The sequence below is a fragment of the Nomascus leucogenys genome, chromosome 8 (genome assembly GCF_006542625.1).
Source record: "Nomascus leucogenys isolate Asia chromosome 8, Asia_NLE_v1, whole genome shotgun sequence".
Lineage (NCBI taxonomy): Eukaryota > Metazoa > Chordata > Mammalia > Primates > Hylobatidae > Nomascus > Nomascus leucogenys.
The window spans coordinates 53,441,921-53,460,397 of record NC_044388.1 but is presented as its reverse complement, the minus strand read 5'-3'; the positions used below and the strand labels follow the sequence as shown (position 1 = coordinate 53,460,397).

Here is an 18,477-nt window from a genome sequence, read left to right as displayed (position 1 = left end):
TTTGAATAAAGTGGCATTCCCATAGGGGTGATCCCTGGTGTTTCTCTAGGGAAGCATTCCACCTCCTTGACTATGCACCAACTGAGGGGAATGTGGGCAGCTCCAACATCCATCATGGCCAGCCTCACAGAACTCTCTAGAACTTGTGCCTGCTCTGAAGATAGGATCCAGGCTGGGGTCTGGATATCACTTTGCAGCACTAACATTTAGCAAATGAGAACTACTATCATTAGTTAACTTCCCAGGCAAAACTTATTGGCCCGAGCAAGGCTATATCCTAGATGTTCAGAGATGGCTCTGGGCTGGGCTGGCTGTCATGACATAACAGCTGGGAAATCTTGCACGGCCAAGTACAGGGCTGCGTTGTTCTGATGGCGGTTGGAATCTGGATTTTGGAACTGAAAGAATTGGCTAGATTGCTTTAGGTATACTCCGTCCTGCTACTAAGTAGCAGTGACCTTTAACTCCCTTCATCCACAACCCCTGCCATACAACCCACTGTCATCCAGGAGCAAAAGGGACAGGCAGGGGGTGAAGCCTACAAAGATGACAAACATCAGAGTTCACCTAGTCCAACCCTCAAATCTTCAGGTGTTAAAGAGCCTGAACATCTGCAGATCATGTACAGAGTCGGGGCCTTTCCCCTAAACCCCTTTCACTCATTAATTTGTTCACTGAGTATTGACTAAGGCCACCTAGTGCCAGGTGCCAGGGAGCAACCAGTGAACAAGACAGACGTACCTTCACAGAGTCTGTGTCTAGCAGGGAAATCCAAGAAGAAAATGACAAGTCTTATGAATGTTACAAAGGGGGAAATAAGAGTGCTGCCAGAGCCGATGGGACTGGCCCGGGAAAGGGCTCCCTGGGGAGGGGATACTTAGGCTTGCAAATTAATGATGAGGATTGGCTGTGTGAAGGTGGGGAGAGGAGCTCTCTAGGCAGGAAGAACAGCACATGCAAAGCCTTTAATTGGGGGAGAGGGTAGTACCATGCAGAGAACTAAAGGGAGTCTGGGATGGTGGCAGGCAAGGAAGAGGGCTCTTTCCACATCGTGGAGGGCCTTGGAGCCTCGGCCTAAGGATGGTGAGCAACTCGGGAGTTTTTAAGCAAGATGAGGTGTTCGTTTTGTTTTGTTTTGTTTTCTTGAGACAGAGTCTCACTCTGTTGCCCAGACTGGAGTGCAGTGGCATAATCTCAGCTCACTACAACCTCTGCCTCCCGGGTTCAAGCAATTTTCCTGCCTCAGCCTCATGAGTAGCTGGGACTACAGGCGCACGCCACCATGCCCAGCTAAGTTTTATATTTTTTAATAGACACAGGGTTTCGCCATGTTGGCCAGGCTGGTCTTGAACTCCTGACCCCAGATGATCTGCCTGCCTCGTTCTCCCAAAGTGCTGGGATTACAGGTGTGAGCCACCGCCCCCGACCGAAGTTTGTATTTTTTAAAAGGTCACATTGCCTGCTTTTGAGGGGATACACTGGGAGAGACGCAGGGACACCAGCCTTTGGGAGGAGTGGGGGATTAGGTGTGGCATTCCAGGCAAGCGATGATGGTGACTTCACCAGGAGGCAACAGCTGAACAGAAGCAGAGTCAGCATCACCCTGAGAACTGGCTGGGCTGGGCCGCTGTCCAAGGAGGATAGGAAACCTGGAGCAGAGCTGCGCCCAGCTGAGCACAGCCCGAGCTCCCCAGCCCACCTGCGGACGCGCGAGGAAGTCCACAGAGTCCCCTACCCTGGTCTAGCTTAGGTCAGTCATATTCAGCCACCCCTCAGACATGTACTAAATAATTAACTGTTGCATTAGTCACTGAGTTTGGAGGTAGATTATTATGAAGTAACAGCAAACTAATGCAGAGAGCATCACGTGTAATACCTTAATGTATTACTTTCTCAGGGCCACATAGCAAACCAAGAGTAGGCAGACAAACGGCCAAAACTGCAGGTCTCCTGTATGGGGACATTGCCACAAATACCTTCAGAATACAGGTCACTCCCTTTAGAGAAAAGTCCTGGAGAAACAGTTGAAACAGCCATCACGTGTCCTACAGATAGAAGGGCTGGCCAACCAGAAAGAAAAGAAAAAGTCGAGTCAGCGGGACTTGGTGATTGATTGGATGAGGAGACCAGCCTGAGGGCTGCAGGGAGTCAGGAGGAGTTCCAGGAGCAGGGCCTGAGGAACTAAGAAGGGGCTCTGGCTGAGACCAGACAGGAGCAGCCACTGTCTGGAATTTTGTCCCCGCTGCTGACTTCAACAACCTCAACTTCAAACAGAAAGCCCAGACTCTTACGAATTTATCTTTTCTTCAAAGTAGAGAAAGGGTAGCTCTTTTCTTCCCAGGAAATTGTTTATCCATTTAATAATTTTAAAAAATCACTGGAGTTGGGTTTGGTGGCTCATACCTGGTAATCTCAGCACTTTGAGAGGCCGAAGTGGGCAGATCACTTGAGCTCAGGAGTTCGAGACCAGCCTGGGCAACATAGTGAAACCTGTCTATACAAAAAATACAAAAATTAGCTGGGTGTGGTGGCATGCAACTGTTATCCTAGCTACTCTGGAGCCTGAGGTGGGAGGATCACTTGAGCCTGGGAGGTGGAGGTTGCAGTGAGCGATGATTGCACCACTGCACTCCAGCCTGGGTGACAGAGTGAGACCCTGTCTCAAAAACAAAACAAACAAACAAACAAAAATTCACTGGGATAAAACAACTTGAAAGACCCTTATAAAGATTTTACCTGTAACTCTGTAGAGCAAATAACTTCCTTCTTTAGGCAAAGCTCTTTGTGTGTAACTTTGATTGGAAGAGGAGGGCTGGTGGGGGGAGATTTTCTACTTTGGTCATGAGATTAACATTAAAAGTTTGAGGAAGGTTGCTCTATATATTGGCTGCCTGTTTCTAAGAGTGAAAATAAAAGCAGAGTAAAATACCAACAAGTATACAGAAAATATACGTTTGTAGAAAATGAGCTTTTTTTTTTTTTTTTGCTAAGTACTTCATACAAACTAGTATTTGCTTTCTAGATTAAAGAATATCTCGCCCAGGTGTGGTGGCTCACACCTGTAATCCCAGCACTTTGGGAGGCCGAGGCAGGTGGATCACGAGGTCAGGAGTTCAAGAACAGCCTGGCCAATATGGTGAAACCCCATCTCTACTAAAGATACAAAAAAAATTAGCCAGGCGTGGCAGTGAGTGCCTGTAATCCCAGCTACTCAGGAGACTGAGGCAGAAAACCCAGAGGCAGAGGTTGCAGTGAGCCGGGATCATGCCACTGCACTCCAGCCTGGGCGACAGAGTTAGACTCTGTCTCAAAAAAAAAGAATATCTCAGATATTGAAGCGAGCCTATAAATACAGCAGAAGCTGAAGAAAAGATAACGGCTCAAAAAGCAGAAGGAGAAAGCTTCCCTGTCCCCAAGGACCTGCCTATGCTCATGGACGAGAAGTCCCTTGATAAGTAGGGTCTGAACCCACATAATCAACTGTTAGCTCTGCGAACCTGTGCCAGTGGCTGTGTGTCAGTAGCCCAGGGTGATTCAGAAGCCCCATGAAGCAGCCATCTTGCCTGGATCTCTGGAATGTACACATTTGCTGAGATCACAAAGATGAAGCTGGTAGAACCCCTGTGGATATTCATTATTACGAACAAAAGAACAGCCAACAGGAGCTGTGCCACGGGCATACCCTGAGTTGACAGATGCCTCCCCGCTTATTCTAGTGTTTGCCAGTTGTTACAAAATGATCTAGAGAAAAACTGGAACTTGATGGAGAAAGCAATGACTTATGATTCAGCCGGCTTTCTTCGAGAGTTTACCGAAAATCTCTATGCACGGTGGCTCAGCTCACCTCTGAGAACAATCGGATCTTCACTTTTCAATCTTTCTGCAGCCCTTATTAGTGCCGCAGGGAACCATGGATGAAAATTGCTTCTCGTGTTGATATCCATGTGGGGAATAGGATGGATGCAGTTGCTTTTGCTCAAGGGCAGAGTTTTGACTCCAAAGACGCTGAAGAGAACCCAGAAGGAAAACTCTCAGGGGTTAACGGGCTGTATTCTTTACCCGGGGGATCGTTGACACCACAGCAGTAAAAGCAAAGTCAGTGTCGTGTTGTCTTGAAATTAGATGACAAGAATAACTTACACCAATAGAGCTGGAACTGCACTTGGAACCTGAGTAGCCGGTCTCAGGCAAACCACACCTGTGCTGACCACAGCGTGGCCCGTGTTAATCATGAGGCATTCTGGCTGTACCTCCACAGGGATGCAAGACGTCCAGTGACAGGCTGGTTCTGCAAGAAAATACCTGCCTAGAAATGGCCCACTTTCTCTTCCTAATAAAGTGATAAGCTTTCTTAGTCCAATGGTACTAAATAGAAACCTTTTTCTTCCATCAGCCAGAAAGGTACTTTATTTACTTTGTTTGGGAGTGTCAGTTAAATATTGTTGAAACATTTCACTAGAACTTCCTGTCAATTACCTAGTGAATTCATGTGACTTCATCGGTCTTGAATACAGAGACCGTTTAATAACAATACAGTTGGTTCTAGTCTTAAAGGAGCGTTTCATTTACGTGCACATGTGTGATATGCACAGCACATGTAGGATGTATGATCAAGGACTACAATGCTGAGACTAATAGTCTTGTCAAGAGTTGCCAAATACACTCTTCCATTCATATTTCAAGCATGTAATGTGTTTAAAATTATTAATTTCCCAAGTTTTAGCATACATTAAGATATTTAAAATATAACCAACACTTCCTTGTGGTTCTACATAAATAGCTTATCCAAAGTAGGGAAAGTGTAGCTCAGTAGCCCAAACTACTGAAAATATAAAACATTTCTTTAAAAAGAAAATCAGGCCAGGTGCAATGGCTCACACCTTTAATCAAGTGCAGGTATGCTGTCTTCTCCGCGTGTGTATTTGCTTTATGAGTAGATGGTTAAGAGCAGTGGATCTGGGTCAGATTGACCTGGGTTCAAATCCAAGCTCAGGCTCTTATTTCCTGGCACATGACTCAACCTTTCTGACCATCAATTTCTTCAACTATAAACTAGGAGTAATGTGCCAGGTGCAGTGACTCACACCTGTAATCCCAGCAACTCAGGAAGCCAAGGTGGGAGGATTGCTTGAGGCCAGGAGTTCAAGGTTAGCCTGGGCAACATAGCAAGCCCCCATCTCAAAATAAAAGAAAAGAAATAAAAAATATGAAGATCATAGAGACATAATGTCATCTTGATAATTGACATAGGCTACAATGAACAACATTAGAGTCAAAACTGGTTCTATCCCAGCACTTTAGGAGGCCAAGGCAAGAGGATCACTTGAGCACAGTAATTTAAGATCAGCTTAGGCAATATAGTGAGGCCTCATTGCTACAAAACACAGATAGATAGATGATAGATAGATAGATAGATAGATGATTGATAGATAGATAGATAGATAGAGAAATATATAGATTTTTTTTTAATTAGCCGAGTGTGGTGGCACGTGCTATAGTGGTCCCAGCTACTCGGGAGGCTGAGCTAGTAAGATCGCTTGAGCCCAGGAGGTGGAAGTTGCAGTGAGCCTAGATCATGCCTCTGCACTCAGCCTGGATAACAGAGTGAGACCCTGTCTTTAAAAAAAAAAAAAAATTATATAAGTCTATACCTTCAACTAGCCCCTTCAAATCCAAGGGAAACATGAGTCTGCAAAGCACATGCACTGCCCAGATTGTAGCCCCCACTGGTACAAGAAGAGAGAGAAGAAAGCCGTGACCCACCTACCCTCAGAACCTCTGAGAGATGCACTTATGCCACCAGTCAGTGTGGACAATGGCTGTCACCCACCAAGCAGGTCACTGTGAGCAGCAGTGTGGGGGTGGGAGGAGGGGAAGTGACCACAAATATGGGAAAAGTCCTCTCGGCAACCAGGTGTGAAGAATAGGTGTTCCTCCAGCCCACCCCCCAGCTGAGAGTTAGGATCGAGTAAAATCCAGGAAAGTGGCATCACATCCTATGAGTACCTAACCAAGTGGAAAGCAGCCATTCCCCTCAGCAAGGGAGAGACACAGTTGGCAAGTGAGGATACCAGGGGTTCTGCCCGCCATGGCACTGATGGGTGCTTGCCTCGGGTGATGTAAGATGAGGCGCGTGGACGTGTACCTCCCTCACTCCGTTCCGGCCGCCCTGCCTCAGATGGGCCGTTCGCAGCATGCATTGTTTCCAGCTTTTGACTATGACAGATAATACCACCGTCAATATTGTATGTGTCTCCTGCTGCTCGTGTGTACACACTCCTGTACCTAAGTGGAATTTCTGATCATGGGGTGGCTCTGGTTCAGGAGATACTGCCAAACAGGTTTGCACAGGGACAGGCCCACTCCGAGGGTATGTGTAAATGGCTTTGCTCATGAGAACGGCAGTGATGTGAAGCGGGGATCTCTGGGCCAAGCCTAGGCTGAGAAGCAGCTCTCTGCTGTGGGCAGCCTGCATCCGAAGGCCGCCTGGCCCTACACCACTCCCGAGCAGAGCAGAGCCACGTGCCTGCTGGCCCTGCCCTACCAGAGACTCACAGTGCCAACCCTGGGGAGGCTGAGGGTCCATCTGAATGAAGAAAATGCCATTTCCTTACATGTGTGGAGCTGGCTGGGTTTGGAATGAAGCAGGATGTGTAAGCGCAGAGACTATCTGTAGATGTAGGCGCGGAACTGTCCATATAAATTAAGGTCCAAGCTGGGTGCAGTGGTGCACCCCTGTAGTCCCAGCCACTCCGGAGGCCAAGGCAGGAGGACCACCTGACCCAGGAGTTCAAGGCCAGCCTGGGCAACATAGCAAGATCCTATCTCTAAAAAGAATTTTTTTTGTTTAAAAACACACACAAAACAAAAAGAACAGACACCAAACAGGAGGCCCCTCAAAAGTAGCTGCTTTCGATCGGGTGGATAATCTCTGAAGAGGCTGTTGTAAGGAAAGGCAGCGTATGTAAGTGAGATTAGTGTATGTACAGCACATGTATGATGTCATAACAATGTGCATCCTTAATACACATCTGCGGTGGTTTGAATATCTGTCTCCTTCATTGCTCATGTTGAAACTGAATCCCAAAGTGGCAGTATTGAGAGAAGGGGCCTTTAAGAGGTGATAGGGTCATGCAGGCTCTGCCATCATGAATAGATTAATCCATTAATATATTAATTTATTGGCCGGGTACAGTGGCTCATGCCTCTAATCCCAGCACTTTAGAAGGCTGAGGCAGGAGGATTCCTTGAGCTCAGGAATTAGAGACCAGCCTGGACAACATAGTTAGATACCGTCTCTACAAAAAATCAACAAAAGTGATCCAGGTGTGGTGGCTTATGCCTGTAGTCCCAGCTACTTAGGAGGCTGAGGCTGGAGGCTGGAGGATCACTTTAGCTCATCACTTTAGCTGCCATGAGCCATGATCGTGCCACTGCACTCCAGCTTGGGTGACAGAACAAGACCCTGTCTCAAACATATAGATATATTAGACTGGTGGCTTTCTAAGAAGAGGGAGAGAAACCTGAACAAGCCTGCTCAGCCCCCTCACCATGTGATGCTCTGCATCGCCTCAGAACTCTGCAGAGTCTCCACCAGCAAGAAGGCCCTCGCCACATGCAGCTCCTTCATCTTGGACTCCTCCGTCTCCATAACTATAAGACATGAATTCCCTTTCTTTATAAATTATCCAGTTCCAAGTATTCTGTTATAAGCAACGGAAAACAAACTAAGAGCATCCCACCATGTGGACAAGAAGCAAATGGATACTTTCTGCCCAGGTAACAAAAACAGTTTGTCTGGTTAGCGCACTCAGGGCTACTATCATTTATTCTCCCAACTGGAAGATTCAGTTATGCTTCCTACACTCAGCTGGAGCCAGACAGTGTTTATCCTCAGGATAAAATCAGCAAAAACCAAACTGGCAGAGGCCAGAGGGAAAAGAGAAAGATGTTGAGACCAACGGCTTGCTTGGCACTTCACAACTAACTTCCCTCAGTGCTCACAACAATCTATATTAGGCAGGAATTACCGCCCCTATTTTGCAAGCATGAAAACTCACTCTCACTATTTTAAGGGTTTTATCTGAAAGCACTTGGCTAGCCAGGGCTGAGCTGGTGGCAACTGCAGGCCTGGCTGTCCTGGAGCCAGTGCCTCATCCCCACATAGGCCACCTCCCCCATAGCTAAGGGTACTTCTTCACCAATGCTTTATACACTTCTCAGTGGTAGGGTTGGATTTTTGTGTTTTGACGTCATCTCAAACAGTTATCTTGGTGTTGAAAACATTACAAATTTTCTCTTCTGGCTACTTTTAAATACACAGTAAATTACTGTGAACTATACTTTCCCTCCAGTACTAACGAATATTAAACATATTCCTTCTATCTAATTGTATATTTGTACCCATTAACCAACTCCTCTTCATCCCCCTTCCCCTTCAGTGATCCCTTTTAAAGTACCACATTGCTTACATTCTGTATTCAAAGCAGGGCTTTGGTTCCACAATTTGTAGGTGTAATACATACAGAAACATAACCATACAGTCATGCAGCAAACAAAAAGTACAAGAAAATCCTCAGAACTGAACAGACATTTTCAAGCCACAAGGATAGAATTACCCTGATTAAAAACCAAGGAGACATCTGAAGGCTGGGCTTGGACTGCAATAGTTCTCAGTGTAAATAAACACTGCCAAAACCACATTCACAGAACTCTGTTAGTCATCCCTAATATTCCACCAGGCACGCTGCTCAAGCAAATGTTTTGTCTAATTTGTTGTTCTGTTTTGTTAAGAAACAGGATCTCACTCTATCATCCAGGCTGGAGTCCAGTGGTGCCATCCTAGTTCACTGCAGCCTCAAACTCCTTGGCTCAAGCAATCCTCCCACCTAAGTCTCCTGAGTAGCTTGGACTACAGGTGTGTGCCATCACGCCTGGCTAATTTTTTAAAAATTTTTATAGAGATGAGATCTTGCTTTGTTCTCCAGGCTTGGCTTGAACTCCTGGCCTCAAATGAACCTCCTGCCTCAGCCTCCCAAAATGCTGGGGTTACAGGCATGAGCCACTGCACCTGGCCTCAAGCAAATCTTAAAACAGAGGTAAATGAGGTTTTTTTCTTTCACATTACTAGAAGGAACTGTATAAAATTCCACGTAACCACATTAAAATACACCGTTCACAATAGTGGCTCATTCTTGCCACTGCTGTGTAGCTGATAAAGGAGCACTCAGCCCTGTCTGGTTTCAGTTAAGTCAGACACTTTGGCCCAAGTCCCAAGAACCACCCCAGTCGGGGTTGGGGGCCTCATCAGGCCCACTGGCAAGTCAGGAGCCTGCACAGGCAGCATCCCTAGAAAACTCAGGGACTCCAGACACACACCTGGCGAGGCTACGTTGCATTTTCAGACCCTGAAGAAATGACTTGGACATTTCAGTGATATTACAATGGTGGTCGATGGACTATTACTCACAAGGAAGCCATTGCACATGAAATTGGGTCTCCCTTGCCCTACAATCCCAAACCTCTGCTATCATGTAATGGTTAATGGACCACAGGCATCCACCATTGCCTCTCATGCGTGTGTCTGCAGAGAATGGGGCCGAATTATTATAGAAACCCTTGGATCTAACAAATCTAACCAGATAGTACAGACTCCTTTTAAAAAGTTTTTTTGTAAAGTGACAAATTATAGCTGGATATACCAGACTCATTTTGTAAGATTTTCTGAACCAACTGGACATGGCAGAGTCTAAAGTGGAGGCTCAGAAAACTCTGCCTTTGACTTTGAAGCAGCCATCCGGGCACTTCTGCCCAGGCCCGAGTCTGCAGAGGCCAGGGAGGGCAAGCCACAGCCTGGGCTTGGAGCCCCAAGGCAGGCGTTCCATCCCCCTCCACTGTCACATGCTCTAGATAGTGGTGGGTCATGCCAGGCAGGGACAGCCCCTGGCCTCATAACTTAATATTTTTACAATACATCTCAAAGGCATCGTTTCCTCTGCCAGAAAAAAAGAAAAAAACGTCTTCCAGGGCTCATTGCACCAATACATAAATTCATCTTTAGTTACTTTGGTAAATAGCACAATCCAAAATAACTCAGGATTCTGGTTACAAAAGCAACAGCTAGTTCAGGTGGGGTTTTTTGGGAGGGGTTGTGGGTAGGGGACTCACAGACCTTTCTAAATGTGTACTAAGTTATTTTATTTCCAAAGAACATATTGTGTGTTTCATTGTTAACACTTGTCTGCAATTTAATATCCAAGTATATTCACAGATCTCGTGGGGACCTTCACAGCCAGTTGGATCTATGCTTTTACAATCCTAATGCAGCAAATAGAAACTTACTAATCTTAGGTTCTGCACCTAATGGTGATCCGAGCGTCACAGGGGCTCTGGGTTTGCTGGTTGAAAAATGCAATTAAAAAAAAAATGCCTGAAGTCTGTGCACATAAACATGACTGCTGCTTCACCAGACTGAAAGGAACGCAAACAGAATGCCTCAACCTACTTACAGTGGTTCTGAACATAAACTCACTGCATTTTTTTTGAGACGGAGTCTCCCTCTGTCGCCCAGGCCAGAGTACAGTGGCACGATCTCGGCTCACTGCAACCTCCGCTTCCCGGGTTCAAGGGATTGTTCTGCCTCAGCCTCCCTGGTAGCTGGGACTACAGGTGTGCACCACCACGCCCAGCTAATTTTTTTTTTTCGTATTTTTAGTAGAGACGGAGTTTCACCATATTGGCCAAGCTGTTCTCGAACTCCTGACCTCATGATCCGCCCGCCTCAGCCTCCCAAAGTGCTGGCATTACAGGCGTGAGCCACCACACCCAGCCATTTTTTAAAAATAATGTAAAACCTATGGGAAGAAAAATTTTCTGCGAAATAGTGAGCTCTTTCACCTACTAAAGGTTTAAAAAGATGCTGCCTCACCTGCACCAGAACAACCTCCTGCTGACAAGGGTTCTTTATCCAAAGCTGTCAAGGGAGGAGCTGAAACCGCACATCCTCAGAGAGCACAGTGAGGTAATCCCTTTAAGGGCTGTTAGTTTCCCAGGAACATAAAATTCTCATCTGCCAGAGTGGACGCTTCCTCAACCTGACCCAAGAGTAGCTACTTGTAGAAAAACCATCTGCAGGATGTGTTCATGAAATTTTCAACTTAAAGATGAAATGCTTCAAGCTTAGTTCACGAAATCTGTCTGCCCCACTCCTAATTCATCCAGATTTTCAGACTGAATTTCCTATTTCCAGCTATGTTAGGATGCTGTTGACTCTGTGGGAAATGACCTCAAGTAACAAGTTTCAAAGAACAGGACTTGACCAATGACAACGATGGGAATGGGAGGAGTAACTACAATGGGAGAAATTATACCAGCCCAATTTCCTTAAATGTCATATAAGCCACTTGAAAATGGCTTTGCCTTACCAGAAAAGTTTGCGTATGTATATGTGTGGTTTGTATAAATGTGGAGTTTCTGGTTGAACTTGCTCTGAACTCATGATTTACTTAAATAGCCTTTTACTATTCCCTTGATCTCACCTGTTTGATTCCTCTAGTACCCAACTCAGCAGGAAAATCTCACCAGCAAATCTTAAAAGGAAGCCCTTGATCTTTGCCATCTCAAACATCTTCATTTAGCTGACATGTGCCTCTGTTCTTTCCAAAATTTTCCTGTTCACAGTCAACCAAAGTCAAAGAACTAAATTCACAAAAAGCAAATGCAATGTCTACCAAAAAGATTCAAAAAAGTTGAAATCTGAATGCACCTGAAGTCACGGTATTTAGCACTCTGACAATCAGACCTTGAAGGATTTAAGGATCAGTGACCGCTGCGTTCTGATGTCACCTCCCTGATCAGCTAAAGGGAGTCCAAAGAGGAACACAACAGATCACAGGGTGGAAGGTGTCTATTTTGTGGTCTAGAAGCAAAAAACAGTGTGTCCCAGGTTTCCAAGCACCTGCCCACTTACACACAAGACAGCCAGGACCACTCTGTAGGAGGGGAGGCCCGGACACTGCAATGAGCCTGGGTTGTCAGCTGTTCCCAGCCCCTTGCCTTAGTGACTTCAGGCAGCACATCCCTGATTCCAGGAGTCCATCGGGTCCCGCCATCTTGGGGACTGGCTGGACAAACGCTGGACTGCAAATAGCTCACGATCCGTGTTGCCAGTTAAGTCTCCAAAGTCACAGCATATTCTTTTAATCTACAAACCTGGGTCCTATTGTGTGAGCCAAAAATGCAAGTTTGATTCAGTTCCATGATGCCATTAAAAAAAAAAAATCACGTTTCCTCCCTAGGGCTGTTCCTTACACTCCTGATAAAGAACACATGGCACCAATCACTCTGCCCCACAAGGCTCCAAGCCACAGTGCTCCAAAGAAACACACAACTGAGTCGGGGAATGAAAGATCTCAGCCTCCTAAAATAGAAACCGTTGTGCTAGAAAGCTGAACTATGGAAACCTGTGAAATGATGTATGAAGAGTCCAGCACTAATGCTCCTAAAATGAACTGAGCAGGAAGGCTGTGGGCGCGCTCCTTGTGGACAGGCTCAAGAGCCGCAGCGTTCCAGGGAAGCCCTCACCCCTGGGTCAAGGCAGAAGAAAGGACGCTGCGTGAGGGGACGGTCAGAACAGAAAGCCCACCGCACACCTGAGAGGAGAAAATCCCCTGCCCCTACAGCTGAGGTTGGTGGATAACAGCAACTACCCCCATTCCCAGTTGCTCCTGAAAGGCTGCCTGAGCCGTGGCTCTTGCTGCCCTGGACAGAGACTTCTGGTGTCCCCAGAGCTCAGTGGGCTTCCAGAGTCCACCGTACACTTCCTGGAGCAGGATCCTACCCTCCCTAGTTAAGTCTTGGAATTGGCTGACCACCTTGCTTCATAAACCGGAAGGTTCCCAGGGAGAAGATTGTTTCATACAAACTGCCACATTCTCAGCCCATGCTTCTGAAGCTCTGGAGAGGGACACATTTCGTCCAACATTCCCTCACCCAGTGATCCACGGACACACTTGCCAAGAAGGAAGAAGCTAGACTCCCTCTCTGTGGAGGCCAGGGTCATTAACTCAGCTGAGAACTTCGTTTTTATCACTAGTGCTAGGGAATGTGTTAAAGTTACTGCATTTTTAAGGAGAACGACCTTCACTTACTCAAGTTGAAGCAAATATTGCTGCAAAAAAGCACTGACTGCATTGCAGGAATTTTGTGGTGTGGTGTGGTGTGGGGTGGTGTGTGTGTGTGTGTGTGTGTGTGTGTGTGTGTGTGTGTTCCTTTCAGGAAATACACTCTTAAATACTTCCTCACTCTGATCGTATTGCCCTTTCCTTTGAAATAACTTCAAAAACAAAGAAAACCTATTTTTATTACCTTTACATTTCACTACATAATGTTTGCTATTAGTCTACAATGAGAAGTTGGCACTTTTATAAAATAAAATTGACATTCAAAAGATTGCCAGTGTTAATGCTTTGGAAAGGCTACACGCATTGGTGAAATACTGGGCTGTTTAAAATATTTTACCAAATTATGAACATTTGACGCGCTAGTCTCTGAGACTGGGAGGAGAGCAAAACTAGGTTTCCCTTCCTAGCAGCCACACTGGATGCTCATTATATTATGAAATAATTCCTTTTCAAATGAATAATTTGAACTTTGAAATGTAGTTTTGAAAATCAATAATGGTGTTATGACAGAATAGAAAGTCTTCCGTACATACCACTAAAAATCTGTTTCTCTTGTTTGAGTCTAGATTTAATGGGTTACCATTTTAAAGGATACTAGACAAGATGACCTCTGAGCCCATTATATTGGGCTCCTCATTTAATTTTAAGTAATTCAAAACAATCCAAAATGTTGCTTTATTGCCCCATAAACAAGCATTTTCAAACAATGTTATGGCATATGTATACTGTCAATATCTTAAAAATTAATGTATTTATCAATATATAGGAAAAATACGGTTATGCAATAATGTACTATTAAGAAATGGTATACCAGACCAAGATTACCTGATGATGCATCAGAAGGCTTGATCGCTTTTATATTTAGTAACAGAAAAATTGCTTCATTTTATCATTTATTTTTAGTCATAAAGTTTTTATAAGCATATCTGAATTAAGTATTCATTACTTCATCGATGTGACCATTGACCATTTTTAAAAGTAAATTGTAATATGTTAACTCCTGATGGCTTGCTGTCAATAAATTATTTTTTTCCTATGATCAGTTTACTTTGGGAAACACTGCCATAGTCAAAGGGATATCTCCAACCCAAAGTTCAAACTAATACTTCTATTGTGTAAAGATGCCACATTCTGAAGCACAGAAATATCTGACAGTTTTGTAGTTTGAAGCTAATTCAAACAGGTGCTATATTTCCTTTGCACTGATATGTTATTATTTTTTTAGGTGAAAGAAGGCAACAGGTAGATTCCCCTATCTGACACAATAATAACTGCACTTTTCACATTTTCCTGTTTATTCTAAACAAGATTACTGAGAGTCATATAAAGTTTTACCTTTACCCAAAGGGGGTTATTTCAAGTGGCAAAAGCTCACTAAAGTCTAAATGCTTTATTAACTATAATTCTCAGCATGTAATGTTTAAAAAACACTACTTCTCTAGAGCAGGGGTTGGCAAGCCTTCTGTAAAAGGGCTAGACAGTAAATATTTTACACTTTGCCATCTGGTCTCTGCTGTGTCTACTCCACTCTGCTGCGGTAGCATGGAAGCAGCACAGAGAAGACAGAAGCGAGTGTGCATGGCTGTGTTCCAGTAAAACCTGATTTGTGAACATTGAAATATGTATTTTATATAATTCTCATGTGCCACCAAATAGTACTTTCTTTTGAATTTTTTTCAACAATTTAAAAATGTAAGGCCAGGTGAGGTGGCTCAAGCCTATTATCCTAGCACTTTGGGAGGCCAAGGCGGGTGGATCACCTGAGGTCAGGAGTTCAAGACTAGCCTGGCCAACATGGTGAAACCCTGTCTCTACCAAAAATACAAAAATTAGCCAGGTGTGGTGGCAGATGCCTGTAATCCCAGCTACTCTGGAGGCTGAGGCAGGAGAACCGCTTGAATCTGGGAGGCAGAGGTTGCAATGAGCCAAGATCGCACCATTGCACTCCAGCCTGGACGACAAGAGTGAAACTCCATCTCGAAAATAATAATAATAAAATTAAATTAAAAATAAAAATGTAAAAACTATTCTTAGGTCACAGGCCCTACAAGAATAAGCTATGTGCCAAATTTGGCCCATGGGCTAAATGTATGTATGTCCAGCCCTGTTCTATCAAGCAACAGTGAAACTGTCCTTCCTTAGAGACTACCATTCCTAAAACCACTGATTGTACTCGCCATGTGCTGGAAAATGGGAAGACTAAAAAAAAGGAAATCACTAAGGCAGAGTCAACGGGTGACAGACCTTACTCGGGATGCCCTCCTGCCCACCCATGCACAGAGGGCCACATCATCTTGGCATCCACAGCCAGCACAGCGACCAAGGCCGTCCATACCCCACCCCACGGGCCTGCAAAGGTGGCCATCTGCGTCTGCGCAGCACTGACTCGCTGGGCATGCTTCCTGTTCCATCAAGTCACCACTCCCCACTGTGGCTCTGAGAGGAACAGAAAGCCACCTTCCCATCCCCCATCCCCTGCGCTCGCAGTCCAGCGACTAAAAGGGCCCAGCTTCTCTGACTGCTAATGGCCCGGCAGGTCTCATAACAGTGCGCTCTGTCTACACAAAGGGCGCTGGGGCGTGCGTGCCCGGCTCTGGCAGATCACAGCCAAGGCCTGCCCGAGGACTGGCATTTCAATTCACCAAACGTCTTAATTCGGAGGGGGACAGAACACTTTCTACAGAACATTTTAAAGCACATGGGAAGTTTGGGCCCTTTCGCAGTAGAGAGGAAGGAATGAAGGGGAGGAATTTGTAGGCTGTTTTTTAACGATTGTTAAAGTGCGCACATCATCAGCTGACAAAGATCGGCCGACTGCCAATGTCTCCCCAAACGCACGAAAGCCAAAATTCAGAGTACAGCGTAAAAGGGGGTGCAGTGGCCTTTACTTTTATAAAGGGCATTTGTACACAATGTCGCACAATAAACAACGTCAAGTCTGGGCAAACATTTCCCACATCTCAGTCCAAAAGAAAAGGATGGCCTGGCCCAGCCCCGACCGGGTTTTCTCTGAGAAATAGGTTGGGGTGTAAAGATCCCACGCGTGCACCTACAGTCCGTGGCACCTTCCTCTGGTGCACGGTGGCAGGACGCTTTGTTCTTTCCCTAGGGGTCTCCAGCAAGCCGTAAGGGCTAAAATATGATATTTACAGTTAAAAACCAATCCCAAGGCCTTAGAACCATATGGGCCCATGGAGCTGGGAGCCTTTTTCTTGGAGGCAGCTGCTCCGGGCCTTGGAAGTTGCTTCCTATTCTGACGCAGGCTGGGAATTCTAGAGGCCTTGTAGGAAGGTCAAACGGACGAGAAGACTGAGGTCAGAGGCTTTCGGAGCATTGTCCGGGCTCTCTAAGCTCACTCGTTTGTCTGCTGGGGTGCGAGTGGACGGTTCAACGGCTCCCTCCTTTTCCTCCACGCGCCCCTCACGCCAGATTCGCCATGCTCAGCAAAGCGTCCCGGCAAGTCCCTTGAGGCGGCAGCCCGAGCTCCACGTGCTAATCAGCCCCGCCCCACCGCTCTTCGAAACTCTCCAGGCTCAGAGCGCGTCCGCAGGGCGCGCGTAGCGCAGCGTGTAGTTGGCGCCTGCGTTGTTGTCCCAGTACTCGCCCTGCGCGCAGCGGTAGCAGACAGCGAAGTGGACCGCGACGCCGCGCGCCTCGGCTTCCTCTTCGTCCTCAGGCTGCAGGCCCGGGGGCAGGCACAGCGAGAAGTGGAAGCACTCGGCGCCTGGCTCTTTCTTGGCATCCCCGGACTCTGGCTCGGAGGTCCCGGACTGTGCCTCTGGCTGCCGTGGCTCCAGCGGCTCGGGCTGCAGCTCAGCCGGCACGTCCAGGAAGGAGCGCCACTCGGTAAAGGTGTAGCGCACGGTCACGGCCCTGGGCCCAGGGCAGCTGAGCACCCGGCCGGAGCCCTTCACCTCCGCGCCCCAGGCCGTCGAGCACTGCACGCGCTCCAGGCACACGCGCTGCCGCTGCAGGCGCTCGGCCGCGGCGCTCGGCCCCGGGAGCTGGAAGAGCGGCCGGAGCCGGGAAGGCGGCGCTGAGAGGGGCGCGGCCACTGCCGCCGCGGCCAGCAGCCCCCCGAGCTGCTCCAGGTCCTCGGCACGCATAGGGAAGCTTCGGAGGCGCGAGAGCACGGCGGGCGGCACCTGCGGCTCCTCCGCCTCGCTGAAGTGCTTCACGCTGGCCAGGCTCAGCCCCAGCGTGTCCGCGAACTGCACCCGCTTCTTGCACTTGGCGCAGCAGCCGCCCGGGCCGAGCGGCGCGTCCTCCGCCCCCTCGCCGCCCAGGGCCACCGCCTGTTGCTGCTGCTGCTGCAGGAACTTGGCCGCCTGCAGGATGGGGTCGGCGGGCAAGGAAAAGGAGCGCGCGCGGCAGCGGCGGCGGCATTCCAGCAGCTCCCCCTGCTCCTGGGGGGCGGCCTCTTCCTTCGGGGACAAGGGCCTATCCCCTAGCTGAGCGTCAGGACTCGGGGTCTCCGAAGTGCCACCGCCGTCGCCGCCACCCTGCACACAGAGGACCACCGGGGCGGGCAGCTCCTCGGCCGGCGGGGTCTCTCGGAAGGGCGCTGGTCCCTGCGCCTCCAAACTTAGCCGCGCCCCCATCGACTCCATGACGCCGTTCGCCCCTGGACTTGCTTGGGCCGAACTGGGCCCCTCTGGAGACTTAACTCACTCCTCGGGCCGTGGAAGGAGCGCAGGGCTGCAGTTCAGGCTCGCCCTCCCCGAGGAGAGTCGCCTCAGGCTCGACAAGACAACGCAGTTCCACTTTGGAGCCTCCGGCTTTTAGCTGCGGCTGCCCTGGGCGAAGTGGGAGGAGGATGCGGGCCTGGGGCCGGCTCCGGGGCCACGCCGCCTCCCGGTTGAACCTGCCCGCGACGGGGGAGGGCCGGGGGCGGGGAGGCGCGGCCGCTGAGACACCTGGAAGCCGTGTTCCCGAGTGCTCGGGTGGAATGTGGGGGGCGACTTTCTGTCGTTCGCGGGCTCCCCGCAGCCCTCACCCGCACCCCCGGCGGGACTCGCGTCTGTTTCGCCTCCTGAGTGCCTCGAAGTGGGGGTGCAGAGCTCGCGCTCAACCTTCAGAGACCCCTACGTGGACAAAGTCTTCCTGCCCATGAACTTGGCCTGACGGCTCTGCCCCCCAGAGGGTCACTGAGCGCCCTCCTCTTGGCTGTCTCACGGGCCTGGGGAGTCCCCGGTGCAGCGCGCAATCGGGGAAAACTTGCCTACGCAGAGGCTGGAAGGAGGCCCATTCCGCGCCGCCGGTGAGCGGGGAGCGCATCCCTTCCCTTCTGGTCCTG

At 48.2% G+C, this 18,477-nt stretch overlaps 1 protein-coding gene across 1 annotated transcript; it reads right to left on the bottom strand.

The window, feature by feature from the left end:
• Positions 1–13,798: 13,798 nt before the first annotated feature.
• Positions 13,799–17,930, bottom strand: PPP1R3G (protein phosphatase 1 regulatory subunit 3G). The gene has a single exon (XM_003272230.3). It carries the CDS (start codon positions 17,789–17,791, stop codon positions 16,715–16,717), a length of 1,077 nt encoding a protein of 358 aa, XP_003272278.1. The 5' UTR covers positions 17,792–17,930; the 3' UTR covers positions 13,799–16,714.
• Between the last annotated feature and the right edge of the window lie 547 nt (positions 17,931–18,477).